The sequence below is a fragment of the Rutilus rutilus genome (assembly GCF_951802725.1).
Source record: "Rutilus rutilus genome assembly, chromosome: 19".
In the NCBI taxonomy this organism is placed as follows: domain Eukaryota; kingdom Metazoa; phylum Chordata; class Actinopteri; order Cypriniformes; family Leuciscidae; genus Rutilus; species Rutilus rutilus.
The window spans coordinates 22,346,916-22,367,160 of NC_140232.1; the positions used below are offsets into that span (position 1 = coordinate 22,346,916).

General features: G+C 35.6%; 4 protein-coding genes across 5 annotated transcripts; 1 reads left to right on the top strand and 3 right to left on the bottom strand.

Annotated features, from left to right (window-relative positions):
- Positions 1–565: 565 nt before the first annotated feature.
- lamtor5 (late endosomal/lysosomal adaptor, MAPK and MTOR activator 5) lies at positions 566–2,497 on the bottom strand. The gene is made up of 4 exons (XM_084388684.1): positions 2,277–2,497; positions 2,121–2,182; positions 1,104–1,221; positions 566–923 (listed from the first exon to the last, which is right to left on the bottom strand). The coding sequence occupies exons 1-4, from the start codon at positions 2,309–2,311 to the stop codon at positions 863–865; spliced, it is 276 nt and encodes a 91-aa protein (XP_084244810.1). The 5' UTR covers positions 2,312–2,497; the 3' UTR covers positions 566–862.
- A 3,431-nt stretch (positions 2,498–5,928) lies between these two features.
- Positions 5,929–8,272, top strand: prok1 (prokineticin 1). The gene is made up of 3 exons (XM_084390438.1): positions 5,929–6,228; positions 7,183–7,308; positions 8,030–8,272. Exons 1-3 carry the CDS (start codon positions 6,157–6,159, stop codon positions 8,147–8,149), a joined length of 318 nt encoding a protein of 105 aa, XP_084246564.1. The 5' UTR covers positions 5,929–6,156; the 3' UTR covers positions 8,150–8,272.
- A 2,063-nt stretch (positions 8,273–10,335) lies between these two features.
- LOC311279140 (uncharacterized protein) lies at positions 10,336–12,427 on the bottom strand. Of its 2 annotated transcripts, none has more exons than XM_084390437.1 (6): positions 12,274–12,427; positions 11,759–12,067; positions 11,431–11,551; positions 11,226–11,341; positions 11,096–11,133; positions 10,336–10,765 (listed from the first exon to the last, which is right to left on the bottom strand). In XM_084390437.1, the coding sequence occupies exons 1-6, from the start codon at positions 12,311–12,313 to the stop codon at positions 10,592–10,594; spliced, it is 798 nt and encodes a 265-aa protein (XP_084246563.1). In that variant the 5' UTR covers positions 12,314–12,427; the 3' UTR covers positions 10,336–10,591. The 2 variants fall into 2 exon arrangements, with proteins under 2 accessions (XP_084246563.1, XP_084246562.1); XM_084390436.1 differs by having other exon boundaries at positions 11,226–11,344.
- Positions 12,428–12,956: 529 nt separating this feature from the next.
- Positions 12,957–19,712, bottom strand: LOC311279139 (uncharacterized protein). The gene is made up of 8 exons (XM_084390435.1): positions 19,568–19,712; positions 18,978–19,286; positions 18,667–18,793; positions 17,595–17,704; positions 17,468–17,505; positions 17,273–17,356; positions 13,473–13,556; positions 12,957–13,162 (listed from the first exon to the last, which is right to left on the bottom strand). The coding sequence occupies exons 1-8, from the start codon at positions 19,605–19,607 to the stop codon at positions 13,097–13,099; spliced, it is 858 nt and encodes a 285-aa protein (XP_084246561.1). The 5' UTR covers positions 19,608–19,712; the 3' UTR covers positions 12,957–13,096.
- Between the last annotated feature and the right edge of the window lie 533 nt (positions 19,713–20,245).

Below are 20,245 nucleotides of genomic sequence, written 5' to 3' on the forward strand. Positions count from 1 at the left end.
TATCTTCAGTAAAACTTTTCTTCAATTTATTTGCAATAACTGCAAACTTGGCAAATAAAAGTCTGGTTCACCAGTCATCACATGCATTCAGAAGGAACGCTTCATGACAGGCCAGAGTGACTGATAAAAAATTCAGCAATCTTCAGATACCTCATTTTCTCCCCTCACATGTTTTACTGGAGTGAGCATGACAAAAATAAAACTAATGAATTCTCTGCATTCTCCATATGCATAAACCAGTACAATCCAAGCAAACATAAAGAAAAGAAAAAAGGGATAGGGATAATGTATTTCTGTTATTCCTAAAAAACAATAGTAATAATTATAGTTGCCTCTTTTTTCTCAGCTTACATGTCTCTGTTTAAGAAATAATGACTTAGTGACCATTACAGAGAAGGATTAAAAAACACCTCACCTGTCTTAACTTTTATAATATAAACGGCAGCTCAGAATGAAAACACTTTAGCTCTGATTTGATTATGTGTTACAACTGCTGTCCCCTTCTGACACACTATGGTACTTCAACTATTAGTACTTATGTGCAATTAGACACAGTCAGAATAAGTTTCCTTAAATAACACAATTTATTAACTGGAAACAATATTGTTTGAGCAAAAAAAAAGCAGTAAACACATTTGAACTGTGGTTTATGGTTATAAGAAAACATTCAAAATTAGTGATTAACCACGGACAACAAACATCTGATGGTTGCTGATATGAAGGAAGACTTAATCTCAGCCAATCATTAAGCTTCTATGTTGCTGACAATAGGCCTAGACCTTTAAAGATTTTCAAACTCAAAGTAATGGTGTTTAAAAACACTGCACACATTCAATATCTGACAATTACATACAAACAGAATTCATGATGCCATCTTATGCACGGCCAGTGTAATTGTTCCATGTGTTCTCACCAAAATGTTCCTGCAATAACAGAATTACAAACATTCCCCAATTAATACTTAAAAAGCAGCTGCAATATGTATTATTACAAGTCTCTTTATAATAAATTTAGGATGAGGATACTAAGCCTTTAAGATCTGGAGTTTGTTTTGTTGTTCTTTGTTCTCTATCAAAATGAAGCTTAATCAAGAAGCGTCTTACCCACAGTCAGACTCCAGGCACACAGTAGGGAAGTCAGTGGGGTCTTTGGTTAGAGAAGCAGCTTGCTTGGCCAGTACAGACACAATTCCTCCATGTTCATCAGAGAGCGAGCCACGGCCTAGAGATTAAAACATTAAAGAAGCTTACAGTTACAGTACATAAGTCGTTCTCATATTATGGTGAGTAATGGAAAAGATTTCAAACATTCAAGAAAACCCATATAAAAGCCTATAAGTCTATAACCCTATATTTTATTAAACAACATGTTTAATGGTTTAACTCTATTTTGCTCCTGTGTGCAGCAGATTATATTTTCAGTGCAGATTTAGGATTTATGGAGAGGACCAGAAAATTGTGTGTTTATTTTATCGGGCAGTTATAGAGAGCATAATTAGATATGGCATTATGGTATGGTTTGGTAACCGTGCGGCTCAAGCAAAGTTTAAGTTTGCTCGCCTGGTAAAAATAGCGATGAAGACCATAGGGAAAAAGAAACATCAGTCTTTTGAGTCATTGTAAAAACAGTCAGTTCTTAGGGAAGCACATCAAATTTTAGCCGAGGCATTGCACATATTGCACATAGAGTATGAGTTGTTGCCCTCTGGAAGACAATAATAAACAATAATAAAAATTCGTTACATTTATATAGCGCTTTACTCGCACTCAAAGTGCTTTACATGGAAGGGGGAATCTCATCAACCACCACCAATGTGCAGCGTCCTCCTGGATGATACGACAGCAGTAGTGCTTTTATTATTATTAATTGTTATTATGTATTGTTGCATTTATTGTTTATGGACCCAGTTTATTGTCACTGTAAACACACCTTGAGTCCAAGACAAATTTCCATTATATTGTTTTGCACATAAAAAAAACTGGGAAAAAGGAATATTTAAGGAATTTGTCACTGGTCTTATTAATTGCGTAATTGCGACTACGCGTAAACATGTTAACTACGCAAATACAGTCGTTACTGTCATCAAGACCCAGTGGATGAACGAGACAAACGATACTTACATCCTAGATTATGGCCTTGAGCGTCTGTGCACAAAACCCCAACAATAGCAGGATTTTTCATCCTAGTGTAAGAAAACACAGATTGGTAAAGCAACACACAAAATAAGTAGGCTAGGCTAATATGCTTGGTAAAGAACGATCATTTTTTTAACGTACGTATCATCAAGATGCTGTTCCAGAGCACCCTCCATAACAGCGGCTTAAATAACGATGTTAAATTAACAGTAAGAGTAAATATTGTGGAGAGAGGTGAAGCGGCAGTTATTATTTGGGCTACTTCCGGGATGTCAGCTGACATCCTAACATGCGACTCAAACACTACGGCGTCCTCCAAGGAAAAAACACTAAGCGAATACGATCTTAGCGCCATCTAGCTCAAGTCAGCACTCAACACTCTCCATGTAGTTGTAATGCAATATGTGTTTTAGGTTAAATGTAAGTTATATGATACAGTTTAACAGACTTATGACAGGAGAACTGAACAATTTTCTGCGTAGTCAGACTTGCTGAAAGCTGTTGTTTTGCTGGACCAAAATCACCCAAATGGTTGAAGACCAGCTTGGACCACTTAAAAAACAAGCTACAATGTACCATAACACCGCAACCAGCTTTAGATGGATGTTCCTGCAGGACTATCATTAGCAGATGATCACATTTGATTCAGTGTCTTTTTTCACATCTTTTTTTTTTTCTCTAGGCTACTTCCTTTTTTATCAATAATACATTCTTAAAGAATTCTTGAAAAATTCTTTAAAGGGCGAATACATCCGGTTAACATTTAGCTGTCATTGTCAATGAGAAATCCCAGGGGAAGGTGTGAATGTTCACTGTTGATATCTCTAGACGACCCCATGCTCTGACCAAAAGCAGAATAAAAGACCAGTCCAGCTCCTTACCATCAATTCTGTTTGAGGAGTTCTTTATCAGAAACTGATGCTGTCTTCTCTATTTTGAACTTATGATACTGAGGCACTCTGTCTTTTATGTTTCATGAGCCACTTTTGATGAAGACAGTGTCCATTATATAATACATAACATATATGTTTGTATGTATATCATATATCTAGACTACTGTGTAAACTGTAGCCTATACTTCAAAAATACAGCCTACCATTTTGTATTTGTGCACATTGTGAAGTATAAATCAGCTTAGAGCTCAATATACATGCAAATGAAATGAAGCAGAGCAACAATCCCTAGAGCCCAGAACTGATTCAGGTTTCCAGAATGTATGCAGCCTTATGGGTATCACATTTTTTAGGTCAATTTAATTTATCTCCCCTTCATTTCTCTCTCGATAGATTCATTAATAATATACTAAGATCCTAACTGCCAAGATATTTTAACTGCTTTTACAAACTGCTACTACTAATATATTATGCTCTTATTGTGCCAAAATGCCAAGATATTAGTGTGTGCTAATAATTTAGTTTAATTAGTGTGAGAATTATATAATATAATATAATATAATATAATATAATATAATATAATATAATATAATATAATATAATATAATATAATATAATATAATATAATATAATATAATATAATATAATATAATATATAATAGCTCAGCTCTATTTGGTTCAATGCTCACATTGCATTATGAAGTTATGTTTAACAGCGACCAAGCTCTTTTAGCCAACATAAGTTCTTCCCTGCTGGCAACGCTTGATGATTTCTGCCCAGTCCTGTGCAGTTAGAGCCAAGCTGGTCTGCTGACGAGGCAAAAAGTTGCAATGTAATTGCGTGGCCTGGCCGTCAGTGGCATCCATCACTTTCACTGCAGCCAAGAAATGCACTGCTGACTAACCAATGGCATTTTCATGCTCTCGCTAAACGTAAATCAAATCCCAACTGTACTGACATTTTCCAATCGGCTATCCTTCACTCCAATTGCTGTCAAGTTGGATATTTTATTTAGCCATAATTTCAAGTAAGCTCATTGATTCTGTATAATTGCATTCCATCACGTATCTCCAACCCAGGGGCTTTGATCATCAGCAGTTCATAAAGGCCATATCCACTTTTCCATATGCATCTGACTCTGATGAAAAGAGAGTGCCTGACTTCATAAAGTGCAAGGCCGCATAAGAAATAAGTCATGAATGTATTTCTTTAAATGTATTGTTAGCTGAATTATTGGTCAAAAGCACTTGCATGCAAGTGGCTGTTATGAATGGCAGGCGTTCTAATTCTGTGTAAAACTGCAGAGCTTTGCATGAAGTTCTGCGGGCGATGATTCAGTGCAGGCCTTCCGATGACCTCACAGCAGCAAAAGCTGAAGTTCGAGACCAGATTAAACCTGACACCAGAAATTGAAGAGTCGTTATTTTTAAAGAGTCCCTTCATGATAAATGTACTGTTTGTAGTGAGTAGGGCACATGTGTCCGCGATGAGATGCAATTACTCTTGTTACTGCTGGGTCAGAGAAGTTTTCAGGCTTGAGAGGACATGATGTCGAATACGTTTAACAGTCTGTGCCTGACTGGCACATTTAAGACTTGTGAATAGGAAATTGTCAGTGAATGACAGTGCATATTATGTCACGGGGTGACTGTAGGCTTAAACGTCTCAAATGAATTGACAAGCGCTTAATTTGTTGTGATTTACCTGGGAGCTGCATCATATTGTCAGGAAGCAAAAATAAACGTTTCTCTCGTCAACCCTTGCGCTGATGACTCATTTCCTATGACCTTACTTGACTTGTGTTTGGTACTCTGAAACTTGGCTGCAAAACTGACATTACTCTGGCGCTGTAAAGGGTGATGAATCTTAATAATTCAAATGAGAAGGTGATAATTATGGCCCCGTGGACTCCTGTAAAATGAACAAGTGCCTTGTGGAGAAGTGAATAAGGGGGAAAATGAAATTACTTTAACAAGCTGCGCATGAAACTGGATGCATAGAGGATATTAGATGATGGTGATAAGGATTCTTTCTCTTTGACAATGAAGTAAATCATTTAAAAAAATATATATATGTATTTTCAAATGATTGTTTACATCATTACAAATGATAAATCCTCAAATTTAAAATATAAAAAAGATATATTGTGATATTCTATTTGTTGCACAATTTAATAAATTAGAGAATCCAACTGCAGATACTACAAACTATACCTACAAAACATTAATCAATCAAACAAACTAGAGGATTTACTGAAATATTACATAGTAATTTGTGCTCTAGTGATTCCAAACTAGGAATACTTGGAACGATTTTGATTTGTTAAACCTATAAAAGTAAAGGAAAAAAATGATTTAAGTTCCTTTTAAGAAAAGAATTAAAACACTAAATTAATAAACAAAATATTGTGTTTTTTATGAATTTCTGTGGATGACACCGATAATATTCGTGCTACTGTGTAAATCTGTTTTCAAACCATATCAGCTGTGATTTTATCAATTATGACTTTAATTGTATTAATGATATTGTGATGATAAATGATATTCGGTATAAAATGAGTTGACAGTATGAACACATTTCAGGTTTCAGTGAAGGTGTACTTGAGACTTATTGATTGGGGCTTTTTGGGGGCGACGTAAGCCAAAAACAAAGTTTGGCAAACAATGCTCTTCTAAATTTAACTGGGCTGATTAATAACCACACATATCCAATGAAAAACGTGCTAATAGCTGGTGTCATCAGGAAGGATTAGCTTGAAGTGAAACATCCAGTAAAGGTCTCTTCTCCATCATCCGGTCCAGCGTCATACAGAAAGAGATGACGAAGTCTCTGCGGAGGTGTGGGTGGGGGGGAAAGAGGGGCGAGGGGAGATAAAGAGAAAGAGAGATGGAGAAAGAAAGAGAGAGACAGCCAGATCTCAGACCTTATTTCAGAAGTTACCAAAGACTCCACACTCTGAGACAGAGGGTTAAGAACAGCAGAGAAGTCAAATCGTCTCCTCAGGGCCATAGAAAATCCTCTGGGAGCTCCGCAGGACAGAAGAAAGATCAATAGGGAGATTTAGAAGACTGAAATAAGATAATTCGTGCTCTTAGTGTTTTGTGGTGTTTGTCCCGCTGCTGCTGCTATGAGCAGGGTGTTGATACTGTCCGTGCTCCTGCTGTCCCTGAGCTGGTGCAGATGTGCCGTCATCACAGGGGTGAGTCTGACATTTTTACTGATTTTATTTTTCATCCATTTATGCAATTATACATAATAATGAAGTGTTCAGTTGGTTTCAATAACTTATAGTGAAAAAAGTGGTTTATATTTCGTCAAAATGGATTGGTAACAATTTACAATAAGGTTTCATTTGTTAACATTAACATTTACCTACAGCATTTATTATTTAATGTTAATATCAACATTGACTAATACATTTTTACGATCAAAAGTTGTATTTGTTAGTTAATGCACTGTAAACTAATGTGAAGATGAATATTTTTATTAACTAATAGGTTAATAAACGCTTTAAAAAATGCTAATTAACTAATGTTAACAAAAGAGACCTTAAAGCGTCACCAATGGATACAGTTACTTCATTGTGTTTGTTCAGGCTTATTGTTTAATTGATTGTGTCAGATTCAATTTACTGTATTAATAAATGTTTTTGAAAGGACAGTTTGTTCATTATCAGATTTTAGATCCGTTTTTCCACATTTTCCATTTTTGCATTTCTATCACATTCCCCCCCATTTCTCCATCCTCCATTTAACTCATATTTAACTCTAATCTAGCATTTTCATTTAATAAAGAATGATAAATATATTGCAAGATACACTTAAAAAAAAAACAGACTTACCAAGAAAGTGGCTTCCTCCTTGCTGGTCTATAAAAGGTTCTGACCATTCTAGGTAAAATTTTAGACGAAACTAACTTTCTGAGAAAGGCATTAATATAAGTCAAATATTTAACAAAGGTCATTTGCGCTCTTGGCATTGGATAATTCAAATACATAGAAGCTCAACAAACTATCACTCATGAGCAATACACTATTATCATTTGTACAAAATTGTAATCTTACAAGTAAACAAAGCCAAAGCAAGATCTTACATGTATTGGGAATCAAGGGCATACAGTATGTGACGTGTTCTGTGTTGTGTTTGTGTGTCAGGCGTGTGACAGGGATGTGCAGTGTGGCGTGGGGCTGTGCTGTGCTGTGAGTCTGTGGCTCCGAGGCCTGCGGATGTGCACACCACAGGGGCTGGAAGGAGACGAATGCCACCCGTACAGCCACAAGGTATACAGATACACTCACACACACACTGTACAGAGCCATGAGAGACCCCTCCGGGAAATCAAAGCAGTGATTCGACTGGCTGGCTCGAGGGAACCCAAGGTTAACAGTTATAAGAAGAGAAAGAGAAAAATGGAGACAAAGAGCAAAACAGAGATAGACTAGTCAGAACGGACAATAGATGATCAAACAACTCTAAATTGAAAAGAAACACTCGGATTCAAGAATGCAGAAATCAAGAAATCTGATCTGATTGTGACATGCAGCCAGAGATGAGTGAGGAAGGCTTTAAAAGAATCTGCTGATAAGTGTGGCTGATATCGATCGAATGTCTCACAGATCAGGGCTGTTTATCACTCTGACGGACAGTCTCACACTGATACAGAAGCTTTGCCATTCAGCGTAGGCTACGAGGTGAAGAAAAGCAGATTTGGGGAGTTTTGTGACTCAATGATGACTAATAAAACTGACAAGATCCTTAAACAGAAGCCTACGCCTAGAGAATTTTGTAGTTTCTTGATTGGCTGACCTAACGTCTGCAAAGATTTAATTAGAACCAGTCAAGGTTTAAAAATAAATGGTCTTTATTTTTATTAATTTGAATGTAGCAAGTCATGTTTTTTTAATCAATGCATTGCTGATCAATAATACTAATAAGTTATATGAAATAATAATGTCATGCAGTTATTAATAAAGTTATCTGTGTGTTTTGACTTCGCTTCAGTTTCCTTTCCCCGGGAAGAGACAACACCACACCTGCCCCTGCCTGCCACATCTGGTCTGCACCAGCTACAGCGACAACAGATATCGCTGTAACAGCGACTTTAAAAACATAGACTTTTAACACTGGAAAGAGTGCAAGAAAAGAGGAATGGAGGAGGGGAATACTTGAAAGCAGGATAGCACAAGAAGATTAATAACAAGTGCCATTTTAATTTTTCACTCTCATGCACTTTGCAGTACAGAAATGCAGATATTATTCGCAGTGGCGCAAGGTCTACCTTTAGAATCACTGGTTTACCTTGGCATCCACTACACTTGATAGTAAAAGCAAAGTTAGTCTCATCACCAGATTACCTTTATGTTACACACACCTTGATATATACACCTTTATGTTGTGTACATGCAAACAGAGACATTTTGGAATGTGCTTAGGAGGGAGTCATATTTCTGAATAATTTATCTTCAATATGCTGTAAATATGTTGAAGGCTTAGTTATTATAAATAAAATATAATCAGTCTGAATTGTCTTTGTGCTTTTTTTCACTGTGTGAAGAGTGAATGTGAACTGGACCTTTTCATGCATTCAGACTTTTTGATGTCTTGCCCTTAATGTTTCTGTTAACGAAGTATATGACGGAGAAAATATTAAAAATTTCTTTAAAACATTAACAGTTTTGAACTATAGCATCAAATCACTCCTGACTTTCTCTGAAATGCACACCTAACGCTCAAGGTGAGATATTAAAGATCACTAGCAAACAACAGTGTTTCATCCCTAACAGGGAACTTTCACAGAACTCTCAAAATTATGAACAAACGTTCTTCCAGTAGCGTTAATAGAATGTTCGTTAAAAGTTATCTGGTCTTTAATAATGTTCTCAAAATGTTAGCACAAAAACTTTATTTATACATCATTTATGGATTTTTTTTTTTTTTTCTGAAACAATTTATTTAGATTTTTGTCTAATGTTTTTAAATGTTATTAATTGCTTCAGAACATTCAGAGAACATTCAAAAGTAATGGTCATATCTTTGCAGAATTATAAAATGGAATGTTACATTAATTTAACCAAGAAAAAAAGTTTTTAAAACTGTACGTTTTGAACGTTGAGGGAACATTCAGAAATAACATGTTCATAGCTTAATGGGAACGTTAGCAAAATGCTCTTAGAATAATATTTTAGTTGGGTGGTATCTGATGCTTAATAAAAAAGGTTTTCCTATGAATACCATTAAAGACAGCAAAATACTTGTAGAAATGGCATAAAATGCTATAATATTCCAAAAAAAAAGTTTCAAATTTCTATAATATTTTTTTTTTTAAGATTTTACCAATTTGATATACTTTCAAAATGAGATAAGACATATGCATTAGCACATAAAAAAAAATAAAGGTTTATGAATGTAAAAATGTAAAATAGAAAATTAGGTGCAATACAGGAACAAGAAGCATTGTTGTCAATATTTCACAATAGTCGTCTTATTTAGAGATGTGTGAATCGAAGATAACCATTTGACCCTTCTTTTTTTTTTTTTTCACTTCTGTTTAACAGTCTTTAAGACCGGAGCAATCTGAGTTTCACTTCATAGAATGTAAAAATATATATATATATATATATTGCAGTGTCTGGTTCCTATGAACTCTGCAGTGAATGCAAAGGAATTCTCTTCATTTCTGAAAGCTCCTGGCTGATTAACATGGATAGGTCAACAAATTGCCTAGAACAAACATTATTAAGACAAAGCAAGGGTGCCCTAAAATGTCGATGTTGAATTTATTGGCATGATTTGTGGAAAGTGGTTGTCCTCATTCATTTGAATGGCCTTGATTAAACCAGGGCCCTTGAAATCTTTTGTTTGTGTAACTTTGCTCTGCAATACTTATCCTTTGGACAGAAGTGGCCAAGACTCACTCTCGATTCTGATTGGGTCTTGCCATTGCTGCCAAAAGAAGTACTGGATTGCAAAAATAGTTTTTTTTACCGATTTCGACATCTAACCATAGCCAACAAATTGCAACATTATCAGTTATTAATATTTCTTTAATCCTCTCTTGTTTTTGCATGTGTTCATAATTTCTTTGTTTGACAGCCTGGCCAAATATTATGGCCGCACAATTTGGCATGTTTCATTGTGTTATCACAAATAAAACGCAATATGCTTACAAAATCTTTAACAAATGTTTAACAATATTTGTATAAAGGGTGAAGATGTCATTTTTCCTATAGGCCGGACATCACTTTAGTTGAAAGGTTCTCTATTCATCCGAAATAAAATTATTGTAATTATAATTATTGCATCACAAATTGCCATCCTGTGTTTTTCTGTCTGTCAAACACCCAAATTTAACGATATACAGTTTGAGAGTAAAGAGAAATTCATTTTTAGCTTCATATAGAGACAGTACACATTTTTTACTATAAAGACGTTTTCAGTTATCATCATTTATATTTGATATTATCATATCAGACAGTGTTGCATTCATAGTTTCTCATAATGAAAAGAAATATCCATTGAACAGCCAAAAACAACAAATGAAAAAAATCTAAACAATGACAATTTTTATGCTGGTGCTCTCAAAATAGTGGAGTATTCTACACTTCCCTCTGTTGTGAATGTACATCTTGAAGAAGGATCCGTGTCTCCTGGACTGTGTATCTGTAAATTGGCATATATTTCAGATGGATCCTGGTGGGGCTTGAAGTCCACCATAGAGTAGATGACGCTGTTCTGCTCCTGTGGAGAGATGTTGAGCAGACAGGGTTTGATTCTACAAAATCATCCATCTCTATATACCAAGCTGTTCCCAGTTGATGAAGATGATTACAGATCAGCATACTATTATGAATAAGGAATGGGCCGATTAAGCAGAATGCGAGTTGTGGTTTAACTCATCGGTTTTACCCCATAATAAACCTTATTTGTAGTATGACCGATGAATGTATCATAAAAGTGGGAGATACTGTATATCAAAATAAATAATCTATAATTTACACTTAAATATCTTACATCTGTCTGGGACTAAATAAAAGTAATCCGTCAATTGAAAATGTATGGTCTCCTTACCATGGTGGTGTTAGCAGAACCACAGGTTCCACTTATTTCTGTGGGAGTGAAAAAAAAAAAAAAGTGATGTTCAACCCAAAAGATAGATTACCTTACATAATTGAAAATAATCATCGTTCATTGCACTTACCTGTGGATTTTTTCTTCCTGGTCTTTAGACGATAGACAAGCAGTGTGACTGAGATGACAGCAAACACCAGAACACTTAAAACTGCAGCGAGCGTGTAGGTTGTTTCCCAGCCGTCACTGCTTAATGTTGTGATGTGTTACACAGATTAATGACTATTACTATACTAATTTAATTGTAAGGGGTTAATATTTGTGACAAAATTTACCTGAGTTTCCCTGCGTCGTTCTCAGAAACAGTTGGTGCAGAGGAAGAAGAGGGCCGGACTGTTGGCTTGATGGAGGATTTTGGCGAGAGACGAGCTGTGTTTACTCCACTTTCTTTAAGGCCTATTTGTGGAAATTACCAATATATATATTTTTTACAAACTATAAACTAATAATTAAAATACAACTTCCAAATGAGTATGACCAACACATAAACCATAAAAGACTGATCATTTGATTCCAAAAATAATTATCAACGCTTAATCAATGTATGCAAAAAAAAAAAAAAAAAAAAAAAAAAAACATTAATTTATAAAAAGAAAATCTCACCAGAAACTGTAACTTCAACACTCTCATAGGTGCCAGGGGACACACTGACACCACACATGTATACGCCAGCGTCCATTACACTCAGGTCCGTAATTATTACTTCAAATCCTCCATTGTAATTAATGATGAATATTCTTCCTCGATACAGGGGATCAACTTGTCCTCTATTATTCACTAAGAAGAAGCACTCCGACTGAGCAAACTTACAGCAAGCTTTTTCAAAACTATTATAATATTGGTCAAAGGAATATTTTAAAATAATGTGCCCTGATGAATAAATCACATGGAGTCCTTCGGTTGGATTCATTCCTGAAAAACATTTTCTGAACATTAATGTTCTCTCATTTTAAAATTGAGATTATAGACATAATACCATCTTTTATTGCTGCTTGAAATAGTATTTTATTCTTGAAATCATAAAAACTGATTTAAGTTCAAATTTAAATAGGGAATTACAATGCTTTTGCTCCATAATCTTTTAAAAAGAGCAGAAAAAAAACAAGAACCATTCTCACCGTTCTTCAAGAGCACAAGAAGAAAGAAAATCAGCTTCATTTTTCTCTCGATAGTTTAAATGTTCTCTAAAAAGCTGGACTGACTTCGGCAAGCTTTATGTTGTTCTTCTGTCAAATTGAGGAACAAACTCTAAACATAAGACCATGACGCACAACTAACAGAAAACGGAAGTGTGGCCACCAACCACTGAACATTATGATTTCATAATCATCTTGTCATCTTATCATCTGTGGCATGTTTTTGAACACATCATAAAATAATTGTAATGGCTCTCTCAGTAGAATATGAGAAACCATAATGCTTAAACCTTACATGTTATATTAGCAACCATATCTTCTGCACAAAATTATATCCAATTTTATATAATCTAAGTCAATATATTTTGTTGTATCCACCATTAAGAGTATGTCAATAGAATTAAGTGTGATTAATCTCATGATTTCCAACCCGCATTTCGACTGAAACGGTGATGTCAAATTTAGTAAATGTCTTATTTTATACTTTTAGTTCTCACTACTTTTTGCAGACCCCCTTGCAACCACTTGCCGCCCTCTTGAGGGTGCCTGCATGGACCCCATTTTGATTTACATCACCTCTGGTCTCCAAGTGTTGCTTTCATCCATCGATCATCTTTCTTCCATTTGAGAACATTCTAGAATTTAATATTCTGCTGACTGAACATTTAAATGAACACAACTTTATTGGGAAAATGGTTAAAGGTCATACAAGTTTGGTGATTATTAGAACATAATGTCTCTATCCATCAAGAAATTGACACAGAAATGACTTAAACATGCTTTTTTTTTGTGCTTTGCTTTACGTTCAACCTGCTGTTTCTGCAGAATCATCATTTTCATATTCGTCTTGAGAGATTTGTCCATGATTCATCTAAGAAGAGAATCACAATCAGACTTTATATTGTTTTATTGATAACATAGCCTACTGTTGTTACAGAGCTTCCAAAGCAATTTCTAAAAAGGAACATTTCCTATTACAATTGGTATTTAATCCTAGACTAACTGTTTACAGTAAGTCACCTATAGAGTGTGTTTAACAAAAGAAATAGACAAAACAGTACTAATATTATAAATCTATACAACTTACACCTACCGTTCCTGAAGAATTATGAAGGAAAACATTTATTAGGGATTCCATTTTTTCAGTTATGGATATACTGTGTTAAAGAGCACATGCTAACCTGAATTTGCTTGCCTTGAGATTCCATAACAAGCTGTTGTGGGATTAAATATTGACCTCCATCCTGAGAGTTGATATACTGAACCTGGGCAATGGAAGACAGAAAAAGATATTGGACTGTGATTTGATTATATCTGAGAGTTTTAAAAATATTTATTTGAATCTATTTTCAGTGCTGGGTAGATTACAAATTGTAGTCAGTTACTGATTCCAAATTACATGACAAAATTTTTAGTTGGTAACATAATCCATTGCATTACACATTTAAGGTAATAATCTGACTACTATGATTACTTAGATTACTTTTGACCTAACTCATTTATCGCATTAATTCTTGTGCCATTAAAATACATAGAGAAAGTAAAATATGTGGATGTGAGGCGATCTGGCTGCAACATCTGTCACTCCATTGATCTGTAGGGTTGATTCGGCTTGTCTGGCTAGTTAGGCGGGTGTCCCCTTCCTCCCTCACTGCTCCATGTGTGTCCCCTTCCAAAGCTCTGCACTCGGTTGAAGAGGACGAGTTCTTCCGGTGGATAAGCATTGTTGGTATAGAAGTAGCTGCCCTGCTAGAACCTCCAAATAAGCTCAAGGCCCATTTGTAGGAGAAGAGTAGGAAAATCGAGCTCAAATCTTCAAGCACATCCAAATGGCACTGCATGTGGCAGTCTGCCTTTCTTTTTGGAGCAGTCGTGGCCTAATGTTTAGCGAGTCTGAGTCTTCGATTCAAGTACCGGCAGGAAATGACTGAGGTGCCCTTGAGCAAGACACCTAACCCCCAATCGCTCCCCGCGAAAAGCTATTATTAAGTAATTAAATCATACAAATTTAAAATGTAAATAAATCATTTTAAAATAAAAACAATCAAATAAAACACTTACTAAAAAAGACAAGTGTCAAGTGACCATTAACCAACATCAGAGAACATGAACTTAATTGTATTATTTATGATTATTTGTATTATTATTATATTTTATTAATGACCTAACATATTAACTTAAAATCTCAGGGGTATACTCAAGTAAATATATTATAGGTCAAAGAATCCCTGCATTGCATGTCATATGAAATTATGTAAATTTGTACATTTTAATGTGCTGGAAAGACAAAAGCTCTCCAAAGACAGTAACACGATTAAATGACCCAATGAGTGGTAATTTCGAAAGTTGAAATGTTTAGAAGACACTTGTTTCTGTAAATCCAGTGATCAAATGCTGAGTAGCTCTCAGTTTTCAGTGATAGTCACATGACAAGTGGCTGTTCTGTGTGTGTGATTCCACAAACCCGGAAGACTTTCTGAATACATATAAGCAGTAGGATTTTTTTTTTTAAGTAGTAGGGAGAATCAATTAATTATGAATAATTTACTGCCATTGTGAAAATAACATGTAATCAGTGTTGGGCATGTTACTTTCAAAAAGTAATTAGTTAAGTTACTAGTTACTTCTCAAAAATAGTAACTGAGTTAGTAACTGAATTACATCATTTTAAAAGTAACAAATTACCAGGGAAAGTAACTATTGAGTTACTTAAAAAAAATAAAAAAATAACTTGGATTCCCCCAATATTAAATATATTAAATGAATGAAATGGACACTAAATAGAATAAATTGTTATTATGAAACATTGTACACTAATCTACACTATTTGAATGTTGCTGTGGGACAATGTAAGAGACACCTATTAAATATTATCATTAGCAGAACAATAAAACACAATAGATGGTTTAGAACTTTTAATATTGCACAGACCACAACTGGCCAACAAACAAGTCTAAATTCTTCTTCTTAAGAAATGTACCAAAAATGACTAAATAATAATAATAAAAATATATACACTCTTTGTAGAGTTTATACATTTTTTTATAAAACTGTCACACAACTTCACAACTGGTAGACATACTGTAGCCTAGGCTACTTGAAGTATTTTCTTCCTCGCAAAAGTAAACAGTTTAACAAGAAGTGCTCTTATTATAATACTGAACAATGTACCAAAAATAAATAATAATAATAATAAAAAATAATATTTTTAACCTACAGAGAACGTCATTACATCATCAGAGGTTATTTCAGGCGTGTTTGCCGCGTGTGTTCACAACCAGACAAACGTTCCCTTATTTTGGGGTTTATTTTATAACCTAAAGAGAACGTTCCCAGAAAGTTGTGTTATTGTATAACCTAAACCATAACTTCCCAGAACGTTCCCTGCAGGTTTTTATTTTATTTTATTTTTATAACCAAAACGTTGCAGATGATACCAATAGGCTACAGAGAATATTCTAATGCTGAAATGTGTAATTTATTTATAAACAAACTATATAATGCTCGGATAACCTCGGTCTCTCTTGCGCAATGTCGCTTGCTCTCAGACACACTCGGGGCCCTATCTTGCACACAGCGCAATTGACTTTGTACACCGACGCATGTATCATTCCTATTTTGCACCCGCGCAAAGCGGACTTTTCCCTCCACAGACGCATGTCGGTTAACTAAGAAATACACTTGCCCGGGGCGGTTCAGCGCAAAGAGGAGGCGTGTTCCGGCGCAAACGTTCCCTCATGCTATTTTACAGGTTTAGAAAACAATTGCGCCACTGACCGAAAAAAAAACTGTTTAAAGTCAGTGGCACGTGCATGTTATTCATATGCTATTTTAAGGGCGCATGCTTGGCCTTAATCAATGTAGTGTGTGCACAACGCGCATACACTTTGATTCTCTCATCTACACACAGACGCAGCAATTATCATTTTTGCAAATCATACATTATTACGATAGATAGATAGATAGATAGATAGATAGATAGATAGATAGATAGATAGATAGATAGATAGATAGATAGATATTATAAAAACATACATCTAGCTTACACATTTACCCAAATGATCATACGCCTGTTTAACCGAAGTTAATCTGGGTGTGTTTCTCCATCCCCAACGTCCCTGACGAGAACGTCGGTCTCCTCGGCTGTGAACCGCTCCTCGCGTGCGCCTGGCAAATCCGCCGTTATAATAGGAATCCGCTTTAGAACAAGCGCGCCTGCTCTTAAAGGGAATGTGAGATGTCCCTCTGATTGGTTTATTTCACGTTACGCCCAAACCACACCTATGAATAATGAAGCTACTTCAGACCAACCCCTTTTAGATTTGCGCCAGGCGCAAGAGTCATTTATCCCGCCGGGAAAATAGCAACAGCGCCAAGACCCGCCCACAAAGTTATTTGCGCTTTGCGCTTTGACACTTGCGTTTTTCAGATCGTTAAAATAGGGCCCATGGTCTCTCTCGTGCACTATCGAGCGCGCTCTCGGACACACTCGGTTCTCTCTCGCGCTCTGTCGAGCGCGCTCGCGGCGTTCGCTTCGCTCTTATCCAGTCAGACGCCTCATAAACTCACACAGCAGAGAAAAAAAAACTTCGCAGGTCCTATGGCTGAGAAAGAGCCTACTCGGATGAAAATGCTTCAGTGGGCTCAATTATAGTAACGCCACATTTTATTGTCAGTAACAGTAACGGCGTTGTAACGGGGAAACAGTATTTCGTATGATTGGCATAGCCTCCTTACTGAAAAAAATAACGCCGTTAGTTACGCCGTTTATTTTTAACGCCGTTATTCCCATCACTGCATGTAATCATGTAATAATAATAAAAAGTAACTGTAGTCTATTTCCGACAATTTTAAAACGTAATTATAATCTAGTAATTCATTTTTGGAATTTGATTACGTAATCCAGATTACATGCAATCAGTTACACCCAGCACTGCCTATTTTTATAGTGATTGTTGTAAAACTGTGGCAGAAGTTGTACCTCAGTAATTTCATCGTGTCTGCTCTTTAAGTACTCTAACATCTGTCCATCTGCAGGGTTGTTCTGCAGAATATAAGTCACTTCCTGTGAAGCAAAGTGAACCATATTTATAGGACATGGATTTTATAATGTTTCGAAATATCTCCACTAGTGCCAACCACTTGATGGATGAGAAAAGATGCACAAACTGCTTACCAAACTGGTGTTGAGAGAACTGCAAGTTTCACATTTATCTGAGTGTACAAAGAAAAGCATGGATTATGTTCAGGCATTATATTTAAAAATCAAATCAGTGGCATTGATACTCAAAATTGCAACCAACCTGTGGATTGTTTCTTCCGATTCTTTAGAAGGAACACAAGCAGAGTCGCTGAGACAGCAGCAAACACCATAAGACTGAAAACAGCAACTTGTATGATGGATGTTCTCCAGCTGTAAAACATGTTATGTTTGTCATGTTAAAGGTATAGCGGAGGATTTCCCCGAATTTTAGAAAAGAACCGCCCTCTCCACTTTTTGAAAAAATGCACATGCGCAACACTTTACCTGCTCCCGAGAGGGAATGCCTATTAAATGTGTGCACGAGAGAGCATGCACGAGCCTAGTTCTCCTCGTGCACGCTCTGTTTACAAGTTGCTGTTGGCATGGCTCATACAAGCCTACTTTCCTTTACCTGTCGAGTAGAAACTTCGCGACTGATGCATCAGTGGGAAGCCCAACCTGTGCTTTTAGCGCACGCCAGCGTGTGAAATATTCTCCCAAAAACACTCTGATCTTGTTTCTTTCTTCAGAGGCTTTTCTCTTCTTGTCATACAATTCGTAGACACTTTTTCTCTTGCGACCCTCAGACATTTTGAAAAAACCCGGTGATAATGGCGAGCTTCAATAAATGGCTGAAACCGTAGCTCACCACACGTATACACCCGAAAGTGCGCATGCGCAGAAAGCAAAAACTACCTAGGGAGGAGCACCTACAACGGCCTTATGTAAACATATCACCAGAATGATTGACAACTAGGAGGACCAATAGTCTTGATTATCCACCCGGAAAAAGAAAATCCTCCGCAATACCTTTAATATTTAAGATATAATTAATTCATCATTTACTCTCCCTCATGTCATTCCAAATCTGTATGACTTTTTCATCTGTGGAACACAAAAGAATATATTTTGAAAAATGTTTTTTTTTCTTTTGGTCCATATAAAGTCAGTTGGGTTCAATGTCCTTTGGACCCCAGCATTCTTCATAATATCTTATTTTTTGTTTCGAAGACATGGAACAACACGAGGTCAAGAAAATTATTACAGAGTTTTTTTTTTTTTTATGGGGGTGAACTGTCCCTTTAAGAATTGGAATTCTTAGACCTTCATATAGGATATGTGACAACATTTACCCGAGTTTCTCTGCATCATTCTCAGAAACAATGACTGTAGATGGAGGAGACGACATCCAGACTGTTGGCTCGATGGTTGAATTTGGCGAGAGACGAGCTGTGTTTACTCCACTGATTTCTTTAAGGTCTATTTGTGGAAAATACCAATATATATATTTTTTACAAACTATAAACTAATAATTAAAATACAACTTCCAAATGAGTATGACCAACACATAGCCCATAAAAGACTGATCAATTGATTACAAAGTAATTATCAACCCTTAATCAATGTATGCAAAAAACTATAATTTATAAAAAGAAAATCTCACCAGAAACTGTAACTTCAACACTCTCATAGGTGACAGGGAACCCTCTGAAACCACATCTGTATACGCCAGCATCCATTACACTCAGGTCTGTAATTATTACTTCAAATTCTCCATTGTAATTATTGATGAATATTCTTCCTCGATACAGGGGATCAACTTGTCCACTATTATTCACAAAGAAGAAGCACTCCGACAGAGCAAACTTACAGCAAGCTTTTTCAAAACTATTATAATATTGGTCAAAGGAATATTTTAAAGTAATTTGCCCTGATGAATAGATCAGACGGAGTCCTTCGGTTGGATTCATTCCTGAAAAACATTTTCTGAACATTATTGTTCTTTCATTTTAAAACTGAGATTATATACATAATCCCATCTTTTATTGCTACTTGAAATATTGTATTTTATTCTTGAAATTTTAAAAATAGATTTAAGTTCTAATAAAAGAATTTCGTAAAAATCAATCCATAAATGTTTTTAAATTGATCTAAAATAGTTTTTTTTTTATCTGCTATTAAATTACAATCCTAGTGATGCTTTTGCTCCATAATCTTTTAAAAAGAGCAGAAAAAAACAAGAACCATTCTCACCGTTCTTCAAGAGCACAAGAAGAAAGAAAATCAGCTTCATTTTTCTCTCGATAGTTTAAATGTTCTCTAAAAAGCTGGACTGACTTCGGCAAGCTTTATGTTGTTCTTCTGTCAAACGGAGGAACAAACTCTAAACATAAGACCATGACGCACAACTAACAGAAAAAGGAAGTGTGGCCTTGTAACTCTGTTGAAATGATGTTCTTCAAATGTGTTAATCAAGCCTGCACTGTAAAAAAAAAAATACATCCCCAAGTCAAAATTTTCTAGTGACTGGTCACATCTAAATTTTTCAATTAGTCTGACGTATTATTTCTCATTGAGCCAATGTTAACAGACTACTGCAACAAGAATTGCACTTGGGCCAATTCAAAAATTTCGATTTGGAGAGGTTAGCATTTTTTTACAGTGTGTTATCCAGTAATGAAAATCAGATATTTCTTTACAACCACTAACAGTGCTAATTGAATATTATGATTTCAATACTATCTTATCATCTGTGGCATGTTTTTGAACACATCATAAAATAATTTTGATGGCTCTCTTAGTAGCATATGAGAAACCATAATGCTTAAACCACATGTTATATTAGCAACCATATCTTCTGCACAAAATGATATCCAATTTTATTGGAACTATTAGAGGAACTATTGCCTCAAATTATGTTGTTTACATTTT

Bases quoted from the DNA above. Each gene is read 5' to 3' on its own strand.
- prok1 (XM_084390438.1), top strand. From the start codon at position 6,157: ATGAGCAGGGTGTTGATACTGTCCGTGCTCCTGCTGTCCCTGAGCTGG. The intron at 6,229-7,182 runs GTGAGTCTGACA...TTTGTGTGTCAG, and splicing joins GATGTGCCGTCATCACAGGG to GCGTGTGACAGGGATGTGCA. The intron at 7,309-8,029 runs GTATACAGATAC...ACTTCGCTTCAG, and splicing joins GCCACCCGTACAGCCACAAG to TTTCCTTTCCCCGGGAAGAG.
- LOC311279140 (XM_084390436.1), bottom strand. From the start codon at position 12,313: ATGAAGCTGATTTTCTTTCTTCTTGTGCTCTTGAAGAACG. The intron at 11,345-11,430 runs GTAAATTTTGTC...CACAACATTAAG, and splicing joins AACGACGCAGGGAAACTCAG to CAGTGACGGCTGGGAAACAA. The intron at 11,134-11,225 runs GTAAGTGCAATG...TCACTCCCACAG, and splicing joins CAGGAAGAAAAAATCCACAG to AAATAAGTGGAACCTGTGGT.
- LOC311279139 (XM_084390435.1), bottom strand. From the start codon at position 19,607: ATGAAGCTGATTTTCTTTCTTCTTGTGCTCTTGAAGAACG. The intron at 18,794-18,977 runs GTGAGATTTTCT...TTCCACAAATAG, and splicing joins TGTTGAAGTTACAGTTTCTG to ACCTTAAAGAAATCAGTGGA. The intron at 17,357-17,467 runs GTAAGCAGTTTG...TTTGCTTCACAG, and splicing joins GTTCTCTCAACACCAGTTTG to GAAGTGACTTATATTCTGCA.
- lamtor5 (XM_084388684.1), bottom strand. From the start codon at position 2,311: ATGGAGGGTGCTCTGGAACAGCATCTTGATGATAC. The intron at 1,222-2,120 runs GTAAGTATCGTT...TTTAATCTCTAG, and splicing joins TCAAGGCCATAATCTAGGAT to GCCGTGGCTCGCTCTCTGAT. The intron at 924-1,103 runs GTAAGACGCTTC...CTGTTATTGCAG, and splicing joins TGCCTGGAGTCTGACTGTGG to GAACATTTTGGTGAGAACAC.